The sequence below is a fragment of the Fragaria vesca genome, linkage group LG5 (genome assembly GCF_000184155.1).
Source record: "Fragaria vesca subsp. vesca linkage group LG5, FraVesHawaii_1.0, whole genome shotgun sequence".
Taxonomy (NCBI): Eukaryota; Viridiplantae; Streptophyta; class Magnoliopsida; order Rosales; family Rosaceae; genus Fragaria; species Fragaria vesca.
Window position 1 is genome coordinate 12651813 of NC_020495.1, and position 20042 is coordinate 12671854.

The following is a 20042-nucleotide window of genomic DNA, read 5'->3' on the forward strand; positions in this document are numbered from 1 at the left end:
TTTTCTTTTAGAGCAAATGATCCTGTAAGCAATTTATTTTTGGAGTGATTGCCAAATGGCCTTTTCGCAACATTCAGATTTGTAACTTAGTGATCTCATTGTGCACGTTTAAAGAACATTTCTGAATGACAAGTAAAAAAAGGACATATACAATACAATGTATTTGATCAACTATATTTAAAATTTAACGTCACAGATACATGCAGATGAAAACTATACACATATTAAAGCAATGACAACCATTGATGGTCCAGCTGCAATCATAAAAACCAACGAGAGCAATGTCTGGGGATGTTTGAGGTCTTGTCTCTTGGTGATGTGTTCAGAATACACACTGGGAAGCAAAGCATATATCAATCAATAACAGTTTCAATTGTGTATCCATTAAACAACCTTTCAGTAAGCGTTGCTTGAAATGACCATCTTACCGGCGCGGATAGATTTAATGAGAAAATTTGTTCACCTACAACAACATATAACCAACAAATGGATTCAACTTATTTACCCCAAAACTTATTTACCAATGCAGATGGACTCAGAAACCTACGCCACTGGTTGTGCACTCATATTTTGGGGCATAATCATATATCCAAAAATAAATCTTTGCACATCCTCCCATATTCCTACATAGTACAGTATACAACAACAAAATTTTGTAAGTTGCAGAATGCAGAGAGCTACTTAAAAGGTAGATTGAGAAGAGCTAAACGCGATGCGGTTAAGATCTGGACTCTTTAACGAAAAAAATATATAGATCTGGGGATAAAAGAGAAATATTAGCAACGAACTTTTCAATAATAGAATCTAGCTACGGATCCGAAACACCCTCGATTTGATGTTCTGTGACATGAGATTCAGCAAGATTTCAGCAGTAGAGAACGAATTAAGGTTACCTGAGATTCATGGGCTTTGCTAAAGCAAACAAAACCACTCTCGAGTTGATGCTTTGAGATGTCCTAGGTCAAACTTTCGACGAATATCCGGTACTCTTCTTTCCCGGCCATCTCTCTCTTATCTTTTTCGCTCTATGAAGTTTGCTTTCTTCCCAAACCCCTTAGAGGTTTGAGGAGTTCTATTCGATCTAAACAACGGTGTAACGGAGCCGTCAACAGCAAGAGGAATTCCTATCAATTTAAGAGATGTCCACGTGTCGCGTGGTTACTGAAACCGGTACACCATATCAGCTGGACAGCTGGTGTGCCCGGAGCATCTAATAATTCCTCGATTAGAGGAATTCCTTGCAAGATTATCAGGCATGGTACTATAGATAGGCTCATAGGCATAAGTGATAATTGGCCATAACTAATAACTAGTACTGATTGTTTCTGTTTGGGGTTCGTTTTGTGTTGCTTGTTTTTGCATTGTTATTACTTATTCGGAATCACTGAGTCTGGTAAATCAAATAGCCAATAGATTCATTAATCAATAATAGTAACTAATAACTTTTTTTTCATCATCATCATCAAACAATAACTCAAAAGTCCTTGAAAACCTTCCTGAGCTGTTCAAGTGTCACAAACAGCACCACAGTGAAGGGTCCCTGCCTTGAAATGGTAGGAATGAAACCCTTGTACAGGGCCATGGGTCCTTCCGCCCTCACCGTCTTCACGGCACAATCCAACGCCCCATTGTACGGCGCCTCCCTCCCGGGCTCCACCTTCATGTTCATCACCCTAGTCTTGATCACATCCACCGGGTTCGACGCCACCGAGGCCACAAACCCCGCCGCGAAACTCGCCGTCACGTGCGTGCCGAGCCCGTCGGCCATCACGTGCCTCTCGAGAATCGCCTCCTTGATCTGGTCGTACGACGCCAGCTGCGACGCCGTCACGATCATGGCCCGGTTCACCGTCAGACCCGACCCGCGCCACAGGCTCGTCACCCCTTCCTGCTTCGCCATCCTCGATATGGCGTCCACCACGTTCTTGTAGTTCCGGCGCTGCGCCTCCGGGAGCCGCCCGTCGGCCTGCATCCTCACCATGGCCACGTCCGCCGGGTTCCCCACCGCGGCGCCGACGCCGCCGGCGACAAGTCCGGCGAGAAGCTTCTGACCCAGAGGAAGGTTCCCGGATTCCGGGTCGGACCACTTGGTCTTGAGAATGTCATAAAGACCCATCCGGGTGGTGGAGTAGAGAGTCTGGCGGAGCACGGTGGCGGAGACGCCGGAGAACAAGGCCTTGACTCCCTCCGTCCGGAAGATCTTGACACCAACAGAGATGGGTCCCGCACGCGGCGGAGCAGCCACCACATGCGGCGGAGGAGCCATGATGGCGGCGGCGGATCCGTGATGGGAATGGTAGGCGAAAGCGGGGCGGAGAGAGTGAATGGGCTGCTGGGCCGGGGCGGGTAGGCCCTTTTCGCCCTGGAGTTGCATTCGGACCTTGATGAGATCCAGAGGGTGGGTGGAGCAGCCGGCGACGATGGAAGCTATGCCTCCCTCAACGAAACCCTTGACACCCATTTGAATCAGGAAAAGAAGATCTTTGAGTTTTGGGTAAGTTAGAGAAAGAATGAAAGAATGGTTCTTTAGAGATAAAGAAGCAAAAATGGGGGTGGTTAGGGAGATTGGGAAATTTTTAAGACCAGTTGGAGGTGGAGTTCATCTCACTGGAGACGAGGAGATGGGAATGGAGAGAGAAAGCTATGGAGGAGGAGTGAGGGACGTTGGGCCTCTGAGACATAAGCTAGCAGTGTGGTGTGAATCGAGTTTAGGGTTTGTGTTGTGTTGGGAAGAGATCTATGGGTTGGTATTTATAGTAGGAAAGGCGAAAGAGGAAGGAAGGAAGCAGATGCGCCGCGAGCTGGGATTTGGTCTGGGTGGTTCTTCTAGGACGCGTTTGGGTGGGTGGGGGCCCGTTAGGTGCCCTAGGGTGACCAGTAACTAAGCGCCGTTTGGTGACCGGGGCTTGACTTGGACGCTATGACCTAGTTCTCCCAAGGTTCCAGGAGACCGTGGGGTCATTAGGGAGTTGAAAATTGTTACACGTTGTTTTGATTATTCGCGTTTTTGGTGATTTGCTTTGTCTTGGTAAGCATCACTACGCGTATGACTCATTCGGTTTGTATAATAGTTTTAGTAAAATTATCTTGCTACCAGCAACGTTTTAGTGTCTTTTCATTTTTAAATCTTGCAATCTCCTAAATTATGGGGACGCACATGTTTTTGGGATTTCGGTTTCGATTTTACTGCGGCAGGAGAGCTCAACTGCTCAAGGCCGGCCGCGGTTGAAGCGTGACGATGTAACGAAGACGGAGTGAAGTCTCGACTGCATTTTAGAGGAGTCAAACATGAAAGAATCCGATTAGGACAGGAAAATAAAACATATAATAGTTTTTTCGAGAATTATATATAAAGTTCTCCTTTTTTTAAGTTCAAATTATACATAAAATATGTTCATCACAAGTTAAAATAGGTCGTTATATAGCATGAAATATTTGTGTACATGACACACACAGAAGTATTTGTGTACATGATACATAGAAATAGAGCTACTCATCACATGTAAAATTATTTAGGCAAGCAATATCTACGAAATAAGTGCAGAATATTTGAAACTAAAAACATATCTATAAACCAATTATTGAATAGAATCCCGGAGCGAAAAGAAAGGTTTGAGATGCATGAATGATTATTAGTTGAATTTTTGCTCTAAAACGATGAACATGTAGGTGGGTTCTATTCGGTGCAGCCCCCCTTGAGCGGGGAGGTTAGAAGGAGAGTGTGGCCATGTCCCCTTAGTCCGGAGTGAAGCTTCGACTGCATGAATCATATATAGTAGACAGAGTCATCGGAGGAAGAAGGGGAATCCAAATTAATAATATGTGCATCTCCGAGAACATCTTAACATGGATGGATTAACTAGGGCGGAACAAATGGTTGCTTCCTCCTACTGCTACTTAGGTAACAATATATTACCCTTCTACAAATTTGGACTGCAATACAACAAGATATTGATACAAGTATTTTGAAGAGACAGTTGTTTCAAAAAAAAATAAAAAAAATTAAAATTCTTGGTCATAGATCTTAGGTCTTGGCTTTGACTTGTACATCTTGACATATTTTTTTTAGATACTGCTTATATTAAGGACATTCTAATGAAGATATTGAGGACATTCTAATGAAGACCAGGTAAAGACTTTTAAATGAACGATTCTTACATTTTTTTAGAGACTGTTTTTTAAGGTTCTTGTTATAAACTATTCCTACTTTTTGAACTTGCTGACTCAGCAACAAAAACATCTTGCAATTGGATTCAAATAACGGATTCAAATTTGTCAACCACCTTTTACTTGACCACCCTAATGACCAATATCTAGATTGGTGACACATGTCTCATCAAGTTGTTTTACTTTATTGTTTATTGTTGATAAAACAATAAACATGTGTCACCAATCTAGATAATGGTAATTGCAGTGGTCAAGTAAAAGGTAATTGGTAAATTTAAATCATCAAATAACTCTACATTACATTCTTGAATAACCAGGTCTTAGATCTTAAATAATATCATGTCATTTACTTGGAAAGTTGGAATGTCCAAAGTATAATTAGGTCAAGTCCCAGTTAGGGAGAAAATCTGTTGTTCCCGTTTTCTTGTCTCTTTCCCTGTGACCTACTAAATTGTTGGCACGTGTCCGACTTGTTTGAATATTTCTAACACCATATGCTCTCCGTTATAGACAAAAATAAAAAAAATTATTTTCTTAAGGATTTAATTTGAATAAAATTAATCTTTTATCATCTATCCAAAAATAAATAAAAAATACTGTTATCATCCGATCATCATCTCCTACCTTCTTAGAGCATCTCCAACAGCTTCCCCAAATTCTTAAAATTCTCCAATTTGGAGAAGATTTTAGGTGTTTTATTCCAACAGATTCCCTAAAACTTTCTCCAAAATGGGGAATATGATGAAAGAGAAACCCCAAATTCCCCAAATCTGCAGCATTCTCCAAATTTTATAGAAGGATTTGGGGAATCATCTTGAAATCTCTAAAATAGAGAATTTGTTGGAGTTGTAGAAGAAAAATTGCTTAAAGCATTGACTTTTGCTTCCCTATAATAGAGAAATTATGAAGAAGCTGTTGGAGATGCTCTTAGTTATTCCCTAAACCCATCAAACTTCCAAAATTAATCAAATATGATCCTAGCAGAATCAATAGTCCTTAAACATCTCATCCTCGATCTCTCTCCTTCTCATGTCTTGAATTGTCTTCGTTGCATGATACGAGTCGAAAACTTCACATCAGATCCATAATTTTCATATAGGTACTGAGGTATCAGGTATGTAATATATGATTCAAGATCTTGCTTTTGTTAGACTTGACAGATTTGTCAATCATTAGACTTGATTAAAGTCGTGCATAGGCGATTAGAGTGGGTTTGTTAAGGAAGTTGCAGATGGGGAACTGAGCCTGAAGGCTTTTACCATCCAAGATGAACCCAGATGTTTCTATCCTTCATACAACAGAATCTGATCTTGGAGATTCAATAAAATCAAATCAATCTAACCAAATCATGTGAAAAAATATCAACCCACCTGGAAAAAATCTCTCTAAACATCTTGAACCACCTAGTTGAAAGCTTCGTGGATCTAGATTAAGCTCGATGAATTCGGTTCTGTTATTTTATTTTATTTTTGGTTTCTTTACCTTAAAATTTATTTATTTTGTCTGGAAAACGGAGTTAAATTGGTGTTAGATGAGTTGGACTTAAATGCACAGTTGTCAACAAATGAGTGGAAGGACAGGAAAAGAGACAGGGAAATGGGGACAGAAGATTTTCTCTCGTCAAGTTAGTATATGTCACATCTCTCTAGAACAAACTTTTATGTGCCCTCAGTTGGTCATGCTGGAACAAATGAACAAATGATCCTTCGGTTCATATTAGGATTTGGGTTCACAACATAGGAACAACCATTTTGAACTACACACTTCCAAATGACCTATAGCTCCAATTCTTTGACCATGTTTGTGAAGCAAGAATCTGCCACAGCCACCCCAGGTTAAAAAGCATTGGTGGCATCAGTCAATTGAGTCATTGTATGGCAGAGAACAAAGGAGGGTTCCCCTCCACCCCAATTGAGTCATTGCATCACCACTCATCCACAGTTTGCACCACACAAGAATTACTAGCTTAATCATCAAGAATTATTCTGGGTACCTTCTAGTAGTTCTTTTTTTCTGGGGCCAGTTGAGAGGAATATCAGTATATTTTACACATCAGTTTTACCAGTTGACAGAAAGGTTTGAGTGGTCAATTTGTCAAGCTGGGTGAATAATGGCATCCACCCATTATGAATTTTAGAGGGGTCTTTGAGATTTGTGTGATCTCAACCACTATTTAGGAGTGGAATATTTCATTAGGATTTTGGTGGACCTAAAATGAGTACTTAATTGGGGAAGGAAGCTGTGAGGGAGGTAGAACTGGGGAAGGAGCTCATAGTGTAAAAGGTGAGCACTAATTCTGGATCTAAATTTGGATTGCCTTGGTTGATTTGTTTCCCATTTCCCAATTACTTGTGCCAGTTTGAAACTTTGAATGGTGAAGTCCTTCTAGAGAGGAAGACGAAGACCAGTGAGAACTGAGAAAAGTGAAAAGGGAAAAAAAAAATAATTGTTCGTCGCCTGAGAGATTCGAACTCTCGCGGGGAAACCCCATGTACTTAGCAGGCACACGCCTTAACCACTCGGCCAAAGCGACCTTGTTGTTAGATTGTGAAGTTCTGCGTAATTATCCCTATTGTATCATGTTAATTTCTCTCCGACCGCAACCGAAAGTTTTCATGAAAATAATTCTTGACTGTTAAAACACCATAAATTTTAAATGTTTTACCACACATTTTATATGAACGAATAAAAATGCCACCCAACACAACAAAGACGAAAAAGAGGGAAATCTACTCCTCCATCATCGAATCAATTCCAAAGCTAGTTTCATGTTCATCAACTACAATACCATGTGCCTTCTAAATGTCGTTACGGATATGTGATCAAAAATATCTTGATCATCGGTGACCTTGTGAACAGAAGGACAAGAGGCGCACTACAACTAACACATAACAATTAACGGGCTAGCTACTTAAGCTAGCGCACAATGGCTTTCTCTGATGATTAATTAAGCATTAACTTACTCTAATCGATAGTCAAATTATTAACCAAATAAATGATTATGCTCGAGTTAGGACCTCATATGCTTGCCATAACTCCACAAGTCACCCCATTCCATGGGGAGTGAATCCATATGTGTATCATTTTCAGAGGTTTTGTATGCAAAGGACCTTTGAAAATTGAGGGTTTAGGGTTTTGGGTATGTTTTCCTACATTATGATTCACCATCCCAAAATAAGTTAACTCATTATAAGTTGAAAAGACACCGGGCTTATAATGGATCAACTGAGATAGGCCTATCTATTATAGAAGAAAACAGAGTGGCCTGACCCAACTAGTTTTACCATTTCTTCATTATCATTACTTTTTAGGGTTGAAATTTCACTTTCATTTTCACAGTTGAGGGTTGCAAAGGGCGCGCGTATTTCTTGTTCACATCAGAAGCTGTCTGGTACTTCTGTTTACAACTTTGAATTCCTTTACCGTCTGTAAACCATAAGCTTTTGTTTTTACTTCTGTGTTTCTGTTCATATCCTCAGACATGTAAATAGCCTCACAATTTAACCCTGCAAAAGATTGTCGATTGTAGTATAAAGAAGCAAGGATCGTTCATTGCCAGAGATTGAGGGTATTTAATTTCACACACAAAAACAATGTCACAAAAGTGTCTACTGTTCCTGAAGAACAGCAGACTAAAATATAATTAACTACCTAATCTACACTACTCAGAAAATTATGAAAATTTATAAAACTAAACTAGACACACAGAAGAACACGCACACAAAATTTGAGGGGATTTGGAGTTTGTTTACTATACTAAATAAATCACGAAATACAGAAGACAGAAGAATAAGAAAACAGTTTTGATTTGTAGTTTGAGAAATATGATAGAGAAGAGGTTAGGGATTTAGGAAATTCACCACCGAATATGCTTTAAAACAAAGTCCACACAACCAAGATTTCAATTACCAAGTTATGAAAAGGTTCAATCAAGAATAAACCGTGGATGATGGAGAAATCAATGATGGCTTGGCGGTTTCCTTGTGCGAGTCTACAACTATGGAGGTTCTGATGATGGTGAGATCGTTGGCCTCCTCTAATCTTCACATCCTCTCTGGCCTTTTTCCTCCTTAGCCTTCACGTCTGTGATTAGGGTTATAAAACCCTCAAAACTCGTCCATGGGCTTGCCAATGTGGTCTGGGCCTCAAAACAGAAGTTTTGGTCCAAATAAGAAATTCGGGCAGACTGACCTTCGGTCATTTAAACGGTCATAACTTCTTCTCCAAAATAGGTATTGATGATCCGTAAAAATTTCTGGAAAGTAGACTCTTGTAGCTTTCCATTGATATATGGCACATCTCCTGGATCATTGTGAGCTAATCACAATCTTCTGTCGAAGTTGACTGACGATTTCTGGCAGATTTTCTGATTTCTTTCCTTGCACAGCATGGATTCCTTTTTCTTCAAGATTTCTCCTCTTTTGTCTCTTTTAGGCTCCTTGGCTTTATTTATGACCTAAAAACACAAACTTAGTTAATATGAATATTGTTAAGGGAATTATATAGCTAAATAGGGTCGGAAATACATTATAAACGTAGCATTTTGTGCTCCTATCAGTAATCCTTATGATTATATAATGTGGTTAATAGTTTATTCTGGGTTCTCTTTTTGGTACAAAGAGAATTTTGATGCTTTCGTCTTTGTGTTGAGAAATTTTTCTGGGTTCTTTTTGTTACCATTGATATGCTTTTCTTAAATGTAAATGGTTTTTGCTGGAATAAAAGTTTGATGCTTTTTTTTGTGGTTGAGAAATTCTTCGATTGAAATAATAAGAGAAAAGGTTGCTGGCTAATGCATTTGTCTTGTAGTTTATATATAACCATATGAAAATATATGCAACTTTTCTATGAAATTTGATAGCATTGGTAGCGATTTGACATTGTTCATCTAACGCATCAGGGTGTATAAATGGCTTCAAATTCCAAGAGTCAATTGCGAATTACAGATAGGATCAGTGACTTACCAGATTCACTTATTTGTCACATCCTTTCCTTTCTGCCAACAAAGAATTCTGTATGCACCAGCATTTTGGCTTCAAGATGGAAGAGAGTCTGGGCCTCTGTTACTAGTCTAGACTTTCATGAAATATATTTTCCAGACTCCGAAAGCTTTGTGTTGTTTGTTAGTCGTGTATTTTACTTTCGCAACTCATCAGAAATTCAAAAGTTCAAACCGGAATGCTACTGTGTTGAGCGTTTCTCTCACATTGATGGTTGGATTCGAACTGCCCCTATGCATAATCTTGCTGAACTTGATCTTTGTGTTGAAAATTATGGATCATTTCTGGAGGATGAGAATCTCAAGTTGCCTAAAAGTGTTTTCATGTGCAAAACACTGGTTGTTTTGAAACTGAGGTCAATTATTATAATCAATACTCCTACTTCATGGTGTTTGCCATGTCTCAAGGTCCTACTTATTTCAGTTAGTTTTCCTGGTCATGACCTGATGGAAAAGCTTCTGCTTGGCTGCCCTGCGCTTGAAGATTTGGCTATATCTGGAACTGTTGGAGAAGGCTATTTGAATTTCAACGTCTCTGCTCTTGAACTTAAGAAGTTAGGGATCAGTCTTGACACTGAAAATGATGATAGATGTTTGGCTGATTACAATGATCTCAATGTTCTTGTTAGAGCTCCAAAGCTCGAATACTTTGGTCTTGAGCAAAACGTTTTGTCAAATTGTGTTTTGAAGAATTTAAAGTCTTTAGTCGAAGCCACTATTGATCTCACTTACCACGTACCAACTGAATATTCTGGCTTTGTTGGCCGTGCGACTGCGCTTTTGGCACAAATTTGCCATGTCAAATATTTGTCTCTTTCAGCACATGGTTTGGATGTAAGCATTCCTCTACTTGTTTCATGTTTCTTATTAGTTACTATCCTAGGTTTAATTTATTTAGTTTATCTGATTTTAATTTTTTTTTTTTTTTTTTTTTTTGATAGAGTGTATAACCCAATATTTGATTTCTCCTTGCGTTTCTGTTTGATGGATAATCTATGTTTCATGAAGCAGAATTGTGAGCTGCCTGTGTTCGGTAATTTGAAACAATTGAGGCTGGTTCTTCATCGTTGCTGTTCTTGGTGGGCAGAATTTCTCATGAGCTCACCTATTCTAGAGTTTCTTGTCCTAGAACACGTTTGTAAGATATAGTTGAACTTACAATACATCGTACCCAATTAACTTGTACCTGTTAAAAGTATTCATAATATGCTTTCTTTTATAAAATCTGTCAGGACTGCAATTGTGACGGACTAGGGGAATATGGTATTAAAGAGAAGGAGCTACTTTGGCATCCTCCTGAGTTGGTGCCGAATTGTCTGTTGTCACACGTCAAGACTATCTGTATCAATAGATTCCTGGGAAAGGACGATGAGTTTGAAGTGGCAAAATACTTGTTAAAGAATGGTGAAGTTTTGAATAGCATGAAAATTTGCACAGGTCGTAATATTGTGTGTACAAAGGAGGTGATGTTGGAGAAACTTCTAATGTTTGAGAGGGTTTCCAAGACATGTCAAGTTGAAATTGCCTGAGACTTCTCTCTAGCTTTTACAAAGATGTTATCTTGGAAGTTGAGTTCTAGTTTTCGGAATGGTTCAACTTGTAGAATTATTACCTCAGTTGATCTTCAGATGTATCTCTATTTGCTGCTCTCTTTACTCGTGGATGTTGGACTATTTTGAATGTATCGTGTATCTATGGTTAGCTTTTTGACAATTTGATACTTTCTTAAGTTTGATTGGTGAATTACTTCCTACAAAATCCGAACATACACATATTAGGTTTTAATTTTCCCTATATTTTAGAACCATCCTGTTATTGAAGTTTTCATAGCATCTTTGATCTTTGTTTCTAATCTTCAGATGAACTTTTGCAAAGTCTTTTGTTTTCCATGGTTTAGGTTCCTTTTCTTCCACTGATTTATTATATTTACATCTGCTGATCGACATAGTTAATGTCATAGTGTTACACAGACTTGAATCTAACTGGTCATGTATATTAACACCCTTCCTAGTTCCTACATGGTTATGTTAGCAAAGAATTAAAAAATGTATTTAAGCCTAAACAATATGGACAGAGTCTGACAGAATTTGATTGTTATAGGAAAATAATTGTATCTGTGAAATCTTACATTTCCCATTTTGAAAGGGACAAGTACTTACACATATGCTATGCATGTAGCTGATTATAAGCTTGAAAAGTTTGAAACGTTTCTTCAAATTACAACAGAAATGAATGAAACAATCTAGTTTGAATGGTTGCTCAAACTAAGCCACCGGTATAAGGCACACCTGTTTGAGGCAACCAATTATCTCCGACCAGAAAGTTGGACACTGTAAAATTTGCAGCATCAGTTGCACCGATTATATGGTAACCAGGCCATGTAACTCTGCTACTAGTGTTTGATCCAGGTCCTCTATTATCATACTCAGCATAATACAATGTGCTCAGTGCAAAATCTCCATCCCACTCGAGCCAACCAACTGGATCAATCAAACTATCCATGAAATTCTGCAAGTAAACCGTCCTCGAGTACTCCTTCCATGGCCTCCCTAGATATGTCTTGACAGTGAAGTTACTCGAAGCCAAGTCCGCAGCGGCTGTAATCGTGCAGTTCTGGATGGAAGTTCCGGTGTTTTGATTCGGGTCGGTTCTGCCCTGTGCCGTGATGGGATTGGATTGGCCTTTGAGTGGCTGCCGAGGGTAGAGGTTACAGTTTTGTAAAACAAGTGCAGCATTGCCAAATATGAAGTCCACAGTTCCATAGATGTCGCATTCTCGGTAGAATTGTCGGAGAGAATGCGCGTATAGGGTGTCCTGGTAGGCCTCAAAGCTGCAGCTGTAGAAGACCGACAAGTCGGCGCCGTTCCGGACCGCCACGGCCTGCATTTTACTTGGTCCAGCCGTGTTGCGAACAGTTATGTTGACTCCCACAAACCCTTCTGCTACCACAGCTGCATTATTCATATTGATCATGACGTGAGTCATCAACTCATTCTGCTAGTCCTTGTTAGATAACATAATATCCTACATTTTAGTAGCTATAATCTAAGAATTATATGTTAATTTTATGAGAGTTGAGTGACTTGAGTCTAATATCACGTCATTACTTTAATTTTTTATTAATGAATTATTAGTTGAATTATGATGTTTGAAAGCTTAAATCGCAAATAATCTACATAGCTAACTTTCAAAAAAAAACTTTGGACAGAAACTTTGAGTCATCCTATTAGTAATATTTTTGACCGACACATTATAGTTCGACAACATAACATATATTTCAATGAGAAACTCACCTAGAGTAGCAGAGTCGAAAGTAGTCGATCCATCCACGACATTGCGGTTTCCAGTGATGATGGTCTGATTAATACCATCTCCGATCAGCAACAAGTACTGCTTGTTCGACGCAATCGAAACATACTCTTCATAGACACCGGCAGTGACATATACCAAGAAATACCCATCACTAGCAACAGAGTTATTCGGCGCAGCAGTAATAGCATCATTGATGGTGGTGAAGTTCCCACTTCCATCTTTGCTCACCACCACAATGTCCTTAACCACAACTTCCTCATCTCCGGCAGCCTGAAGAAGCCGCCTTCCCGGCCGGCTTATCACCCAGTCGTACACTCCACGCGCTTTGCTTGACATTTTCAGTGACAACCTCCCCTTTCGAAACTTGAGATGGTTCGGCGTCCCGTTAGGGTTCTTGTGACCCTTTGGCACCCAACCCTGTGTGAACAGAGCCAAAGAGACGCTGTACATGCTTGTACAGTTGAGTAGCGGGACTAAGAGCTCGTCTTGGACAGTAGTGACAGATCGGAGAGCGTCTGAACAAGTCTGTTGGTTTGTCATGATGGCACTGAGCAATGTCTGGAGATCATCGGCATCGGAGCTCGGAAGCACCGCGTCGCCGGTGGTGTTAACCTTTTGCATGGTGTTTGAGATGAAGTCGATGTTCATGGACGCGAGAAACTTGCAGTCCTCGAGGGCTTGAATGGCGGTTTGTGATAAAGAGGAACGGTAGCTCTGGAGGTACTGGTTGAGGGAGACCATTAGGTTTTGGGATTGGAGGAGAGAGTGGTTGACGGAGAAGCGTCCGAACTCGTAGACGTTGGCATTTTTGTGAGGGAGGACGGATAAGCAGTAAGAAGGGTGTGGGGTGGAGTTGCAGATGGTTTCCGGCGGGAGAGAAGTGTTGAGAGGAACGTCGGCAGATGAAGAATGAGAGATGAGTAAAGAGAAGAGAATGAGGAATAGTGAAAGAGGATTGAAGAGCTTAGTAGAAGCCATGTTAGTGGTAATGGAGGATGAGAATGTGTAATAGGTCATAGGTGTTTGTGTGTGTATTTATAAGATGATCAAGGTTGCAAATTAACACGAGCACTATGTTATTTGAAAAGTAAACGTGCAAGACTTTTATCTGGTGGCCAGGATTGCTATGCTAGATGCAACGTTCCCTAATTATTTTAGACCACGAGATGAGCAAGCCAACTTATTCTAGTTATTAGAAATTGTTTTAAATAAAAGACTGTGTTATGCTATAGTTAAATGACTACTCTTGAAACAAAAATCATTAATATAGGATTAAAATGTTCATTTATAATAGAAACGGTAAAATCACTTATAGTATGTGGGAGAGTTTATAATATGTAACGAGGAACTTATTATTATGAATACCAAACAAGAACTTTCAAATTAACGGTTGGATGATCGATATGCACATAATAATTTATGAATATCAATTAAAGTTTAAAAATATTATCTGAATATATGAATTGTTCATTTGAAAGTCATTATTTAGTCCTCGTTAGATCTCTCCCATCGTAATTGATGTAATAAGAGGCATATATCTATTAACCATATAAGGGTAGACTTGGTATTGGTTGTTAAACCCTACCCTATATATATGATCTAATGTACTGTTTACCATTTCATCAATGAATTACAAGACGTAGTCCATCAGAGCTCTCTGCATTTTTACTTTATTGTTTTGCATTTCATTTCAATAAACCTTGAATCCTTTGAATATCATCCTATGTATCTATATATATGAGAATGAGTAATCACATAATTAGAACCTTAAACCCCCTTAGTATTTGCCTATATGGAACTAGAAATTTGATGTTGAACTTATCCTAACATGTATGGCATTGGCATCTAAGTTGTCAACGTTGTTACCCAAGCGGAAGATAATGCTCTTCTCCAAATCATTTTGATTAGTACATTTCATGAGACTTCGAACACACACGTATTCAATCATATATTGTTTTATTGATGCCAGAAATGAATCCGGATATTAATCGTGATCGAATTGGGATATATGTTATAAAGAAATTAAAAGATGTGATCCTTAGGTTGATTACTTCAATATTTCTCTACAAATTGTATGAAGTTTATACGCGTTAATTAGGCATCCATGCATATCATCGATCTCCGACGTTTGACTTGCATGCATGCATTATTGTTAAGCCTATCTTCTACGACTTTAATTTGGAATACTGATCTTAATGCATGTTGAAATTTTATTACCTCCATCGATTTCTCTCACATATTGTGATCGAGAAGCAAAAACATGCACGTACAAAAACAAAAAATGAGCTAATTCATTATTAATTGATTGTTCCCTTAATATTACCTTCATATTTTCTCGAGATTAATTTTCGCCAATATAAGTGATCGATGTCTCTGCTGCTAAGTAGCTTGTTAATAAGTTGTTATACATGAATGAAGCCACCATTTTCTTAATTAGAAACAACAAGAACAAAAATTATCAAAAACTTAATTTGACTATATATATACTAATTAAATGTATGGCTGCATTAACGGATCTCAGTCTCACTTAATTGGGTATCAGTCATTTTCAAGTTAATTGGTATATATGAATCGAATTAGAGATTGCATGCACAGTTCCATTTCATGTTTGGATTGATCAAGTAAACATACACACGTATCAAGTAAGTGCATGAAAAGTTAGATGTATGTTGGGGAAGTAGAGAACATGTCATTGTATATAGTTGAAGAATTAGATCGATGGAGAGAGATCCAGAACTTTTTGTGTAAGCTAGACGTGGCTAGCTACCATAAACTAGCAGCTATCGTATGAAAGTAGATGATATCGAAGTTGCAAAAACCATCTTGCACTTTGGGACATCAAAACCTGATCATCGAGATTAATTAAGAGGACAAACACCAGCTCTACTAAATATATCATACGTTGACTATATGCATGCCTAACCTTGTTCCATCTCTAAACTTATGCAGGGATCGAACTGTATTCATATATTCCATACCTATCTTCTCTCTTAACCTCATGCGTTATACAAATTGGGGAGAAACTTCGATCGTGCTATTTCACCAGCAAAACAGATAATTGAATTAGGCACGCAGCAATACCATACTCAACTTGGTTGACAAATTACATACGATAGGACAGTGGAACGACAAAGAATTTCAAACGAATATATGTATCTCAAATAAACAACATTCAAACTCCAACAACTCAATTAAATAGCTTTTGACTAAGAATTAAAAGATTTTGCATGCTCATTTTCAGATCTAGGTCTACTCGATCGACATCGATACGATCGGTTCATGTTCAACTTATCAATATATGCTAATCCCTACATTATCATCCTATTCACCTCACATTATCATCCTATTCACCTCGACTCGGCTCATTTATACCTTAACTTATATCTCACGCATGTAACTCGATATAAAGAGGTATTAGAGGTATTAGACCTCTTTCTATTGTGTTACATAATACCTATTTCTATCGATCGAGTTACATGCATGAATCCAACCACCGATTTATATATATATGAACATCATTAACCGTAGAACTTAGAATGGTGCTTCTTTCGCCTCTTTCGCCGTCAAAATGCCCATGGTCAATCGAGCGCTCCCGATGATAATGCGGTTTGCTTGGTATATGTTACCAACTTTCATTCATATTATCTGGTCAATTAAGATAGTCTAGCAAATTTAATCCACATTAGCTAGGTATAGTGTAATGTAGCCTGAACATATATATTTATATATATGGTCTCCCCCTTTTACTCGATAAAACTGCAAGTATCATCCTCAACAGCATCACACGTCTATGATTTGTCAAATACAATGCATTACACCCACTAAATATTCTTTAAATTGAATAATAACCAAGTTGTATGCAGCCTAATCATATAAATAGGACACAAACCCCCTTGACCAATTCACTTCTTCACTGCATTCCTCACAAGTCAAAAGGACTTCTCTCTAGCTAAGCCGGCCTTAACTTCAATGGCTTCTAAGCTCTTCAATCCTCTTGTAACTTCATCACTATCACTACTATTCCTCATCATTTTCGCTTTGTTCATATCTCAACCTTCAGCGGCAGATGTTCCTCTCAACACTTCTGTTCCGCCTGAAACCATATGCAAGTCCACTCCACACCCTTCTGTCTGCACTTCCGTCCTCCCTCACAAAAACGCCAATGTCTATGACTTCGGCCGGTTTTCAGTCCAATACTCCTTCGTACAATCCCAAAAGCTTCTGGATTTGATCAACAAGTATCTTCAAGGGGGTTCCAGTTTATCTCAACTGGAAATCCAAGCCCTCGAAGATTGCAAGTCCCTTGCATTGTTAAATATAGATTTCTTATCAAACGCTCTTGAAACTGTTAACAAGACGAGCGACGTTCTTCCGAGCTCCGATGCCGATGATGTCCAAACCCTCCTCAGTGCCATCTTGACCAACCAGCAGACATGTTTTGATGGCCTTCAATCTGTGAGTTCAGTCCAAAATGATCTCTCAGTGTCTGTCTCTAATGGTACAAACTTTTACAGTGTCTCATTGGCGTTGGTTACAAAGGGTTGGGTGCCAAAGGGTCACAAAAGTAATGGAACACCAAACCAGTCGAGAAAGCATCTCAGTTTCCGAGAGGGGCGATTGTCACTGAAAATGTCAAGCAAAGCTCGTGCAGTTTACGACTCAGTTATCAATCGAAGAAGGCACCTTCTTCAGGCCGGAGATGAAGAAGTTGTGGTGAAGGACATTGTGGTTGTGAGCCAAGATGGAACCGGAAACTTCACTACCATCAATGATGCTATCAATGCTGCCCCCAATAACACTGTTGCAAGTGATGGATACTTCTTGGTATATATCACTGCCGGCGTTTATGAGGAGTATGTATCAATTATATCGAAAAAGAAGTACTTGTTGCTGATCGGAGACGGTATTAATCAGACAATCATCACCGGAAGCAACAGTGTCGGAGGCGGTTCAACCACCTTCAACTCTGCCACTTTAGGTGAGTTTCATTTACTATACTAATGTAATTTCGATATTGTAACTGTGACACAGATTTGTACGTTTACAAAAGGATGACTACTAATTAACATGAACTGTACATCATATTGCAGCTGTGGTAGCAACAGGGTTTATTGCAGTGAACATAACTGTTCGAAACACTGCTGGACCAAGCATGGGGCAAGCAGTTGCAGTTCGAAACGGCGCCGACTTGTCAGTTTTCTACAGCTGCAGCTTTGAGGGATACCAAGACACCTTATACACACATTCTATGAGACAATTCTACAGAGAATGTGACATCTACGGAACGGTTGATTTCATATTCGGAAATGCTGCAGTTGTTTTCCAAAACTGCAACATATACCCTCGCCAGCCCCGACAAGGCCAGACGAATCCTATCACAGCGCAGGGCCGAACAGACCCGAATCAGAACACAGGGACTTCAATCCAGAATTGCACCATTACAGCCGCAGATGATTTGGCTTCGAGTAACTTCACTGTCAAGACATATCTAGGGAGGCCATGGAAGGAGTACTCGAGGACGGTTTACTTGCAGAATTTCATGGATAGTTTGATTGATCCTGCTGGCTGGCTAGCATGGAGTGGAGATTTTGCACTGAGCACATTGTATTATGGTGAGTATGATAATAAAGGACCCGGAGCAGACACTAGTAACAGAGTTACATGGCCTGGTTACCATATAATCGGTGCAACTGATGCTTCAAATTTTACAGTGTCAAACTTCGTGTTGGGGGATAGTTGGTTGCCTCAAACAGGAGTGCCTTACACCGGTGGCTTAATGTGAGAAATTTGGTTCAAGTTTTCTTGGAGTTCTTCGATTCTTGTGAAGACTGATTGTATGTAAAAACATACTTTCCTAGCTAGATAGCTTTCTTTTGTACAATCCGGAGACATTTTTCTCTTCAAAGTGAATAAGATTGATGTTTGATATCACAAATGGGATTAACGTAAAACATTGCATATGTTGCCTAGTGGAAATTCCATCAAAGATCATTTGTTGGTATATAACCGTTTTTGTTTTCTTGTAGAACTCCAAGACCACACCTTTCCTCTCTTTTCATTTTTGCTAAACGAATACTGAGTCAGACGCAGCAAACTTAGGAATTTACAATCTTATTAGTTTTTAGATAAAAATGCACTAACGCTAAGCCAAAGTCGAAGAGCAAAGCAATACATAAAACAACAGAGGAGAGGCGACAAAGTAGAAGACACCGGCCAAAGAAGGAACCTGAGTTCACCAGAAGTAACCTATTTGTAACCAATCGGCCGACTTGTGCCATTCTCTGAAAATATGACTACCAAAATCTACAAAGACTAGCTTGGCCGCCTAAGACAGTTGTGCCAAGTAACATGAAACTTCTATACATGGAACAATTAAATTAAGAGAATGAACCACCATATATATTGTAAGTGACTCACAATTACGAATCCCCGCCCTCTTCATGGCACTTGACGATGCAACCAAAAATTTTACTTTGCCAAAGGCCTATCCCAGCAGTTGGACCCCATGCCATGCAAAAAATTAAATTATTGGGAAACTAAAATCCAATTGGAAAAAAAAAAAAAATGGGAATCCCATAACAAAATTAAAGAGGTTGATGTTCAATCAAAAAAAAAAAATTAAAGAGGTTGATGAGTGTTAATATTAGGGTCTATTATTAATTTACATTAAACTTTTTAAATCCTAAACTCTAAACCCTCAATTTCTAAATTTATTCATCCTGACCTCTTATACAGTTACTAGATCTCTTAATATTCTGACTTTGGTGCATTATAGATATATTTTAGTACGTACCTGGCTCCAAATTTCCTCACTTCCTATTTATAATTTAGTTCCACCACAATTTATTGGCAATTATGCATCACTACTTACATAAACAAAATGTTAAATACAAAATTGAGGTTCCAAACGATGTATAAATTAAGATTTCGCACTTTTGGTAACTTTAGACTTCGATCACTAGCAATTTGACAAGCTTCTTGATACTGGTACTACGTTGCTTAACACCTGAGTTAAAAATTAGAAAAAGAAATGACAAGAGCAAGAACAATTGTTCGTTAAATATTGTGTGCAATTGGGCTATAGATCTCTATTTCTTTGTGCTTGGTTGTCTGTTTTGGGTTTTCTCTGTAACCCGTGGGAGGTTTTGTGCCTCTGCGTAATATTTGCAGCTTGAATAAAGTTGGTTACTACTGGTTAAAATATATATACATATATATATATATGATTTTTCTCAGCTACAAACGTCCGCACCAATGGTTTTGGTGCGGATTTTTATTTTTGCACCACTTTTTGATCGAATTTCCTCATCTCCACCGTCTAATATCTAGATAATATTGTGTAGATCATCTCTGCAAAATTTCAGCCAATTTAGTGATCGTTAAGGCTCTCAAAATTGCGTCTTTCTGTTATAAACATGAACGGTTCATGTTTGACAGAATTCAGTCCGTCCATTTGTTTTTCGAGTTTGAGAGTCTTAATGATTACCAAATTGGCCGAAATTTTGCAGAGATGATCTACACAATATTATCAAAATACTAGACGGTAGAGATGAGGAAATTCGAT

At 38.9% G+C, this 20042-nt stretch overlaps 4 protein-coding genes and 1 non-coding gene across 5 annotated transcripts; 2 read left to right on the plus strand and 3 right to left on the minus strand.

The window, feature by feature from the left end:
- Positions 1–1391: 1391 nt before the first annotated feature.
- LOC101291241 (mitochondrial uncoupling protein 4-like) lies at positions 1392–2712 on the minus strand. The gene has a single exon (XM_004299669.1). It carries the CDS (start codon positions 2459–2461, stop codon positions 1475–1477), a length of 987 nt encoding a protein of 328 aa, XP_004299717.1. The 5' UTR covers positions 2462–2712; the 3' UTR covers positions 1392–1474.
- Positions 2713–6618: 3906 nt separating this feature from the next.
- On the minus strand, positions 6619–6700 carry TRNAS-GCU. The gene has a single exon. It is a non-coding gene; the product is annotated as a tRNA-Ser (tRNA).
- Positions 6701–9076: 2376 nt separating this feature from the next.
- LOC101307404 (putative F-box/FBD/LRR-repeat protein At1g78760-like) lies at positions 9077–10695 on the plus strand. The gene is made up of 3 exons (XM_004301311.1): positions 9077–10000; positions 10178–10300; positions 10399–10695. Exons 1-3 carry the CDS (start codon positions 9077–9079, stop codon positions 10693–10695), a joined length of 1344 nt encoding a protein of 447 aa, XP_004301359.1.
- A 549-nt stretch (positions 10696–11244) lies between these two features.
- On the minus strand, positions 11245–13479 carry LOC101291528 (probable pectinesterase/pectinesterase inhibitor 41-like). The gene is made up of 2 exons (XM_004299670.1): positions 12460–13479; positions 11245–12117 (listed from the first exon to the last, which is right to left on the minus strand). Exons 1-2 carry the CDS (start codon positions 13454–13456, stop codon positions 11426–11428), a joined length of 1689 nt encoding a protein of 562 aa, XP_004299718.1. The 5' UTR covers positions 13457–13479; the 3' UTR covers positions 11245–11425.
- Positions 13480–16388: 2909 nt separating this feature from the next.
- On the plus strand, positions 16389–18430 carry LOC101291827 (probable pectinesterase/pectinesterase inhibitor 20-like). Its single transcript, XM_004299671.1, has 2 exons — positions 16389–17456; positions 17569–18430. Exons 1-2 carry the CDS (start codon positions 16448–16450, stop codon positions 18258–18260), a joined length of 1701 nt encoding a protein of 566 aa, XP_004299719.1. The 5' UTR covers positions 16389–16447; the 3' UTR covers positions 18261–18430.
- The last annotated feature ends 1612 nt before the right edge of the window (positions 18431–20042 follow it).

Bases quoted from the DNA above. Each gene is read 5' to 3' on its own strand.
- LOC101307404 (XM_004301311.1), top strand. From the start codon at position 9,077: ATGGCTTCAAATTCCAAGAGTCAATTGCGAATTACAGATAGGATCAGT. The intron at 10,001-10,177 runs GTAAGCATTCCT...TTCATGAAGCAG, and splicing joins TTTCAGCACATGGTTTGGAT to AATTGTGAGCTGCCTGTGTT. The intron at 10,301-10,398 runs GTTTGTAAGATA...AAAATCTGTCAG, and splicing joins AGTTTCTTGTCCTAGAACAC to GACTGCAATTGTGACGGACT.
- LOC101291827 (XM_004299671.1), top strand. From the start codon at position 16,448: ATGGCTTCTAAGCTCTTCAATCCTCTTGTAACTTCATCACTATCACTA. The intron at 17,457-17,568 runs GTGAGTTTCATT...ATCATATTGCAG, and splicing joins CTTCAACTCTGCCACTTTAG to CTGTGGTAGCAACAGGGTTT.
- LOC101291528 (XM_004299670.1), bottom strand. From the start codon at position 13,456: ATGGCTTCTACTAAGCTCTTCAATCCTCTTTCACTATTCCTCATTCTC. The intron at 12,118-12,459 runs GTGAGTTTCTCA...TGAATAATGCAG, and splicing joins TTTCGACTCTGCTACTCTAG to CTGTGGTAGCAGAAGGGTTT.
- LOC101291241 (XM_004299669.1), bottom strand. From the start codon at position 2,461: ATGGGTGTCAAGGGTTTCGTTGAGGGAGGCATAGCTTCCATCGTCGCC.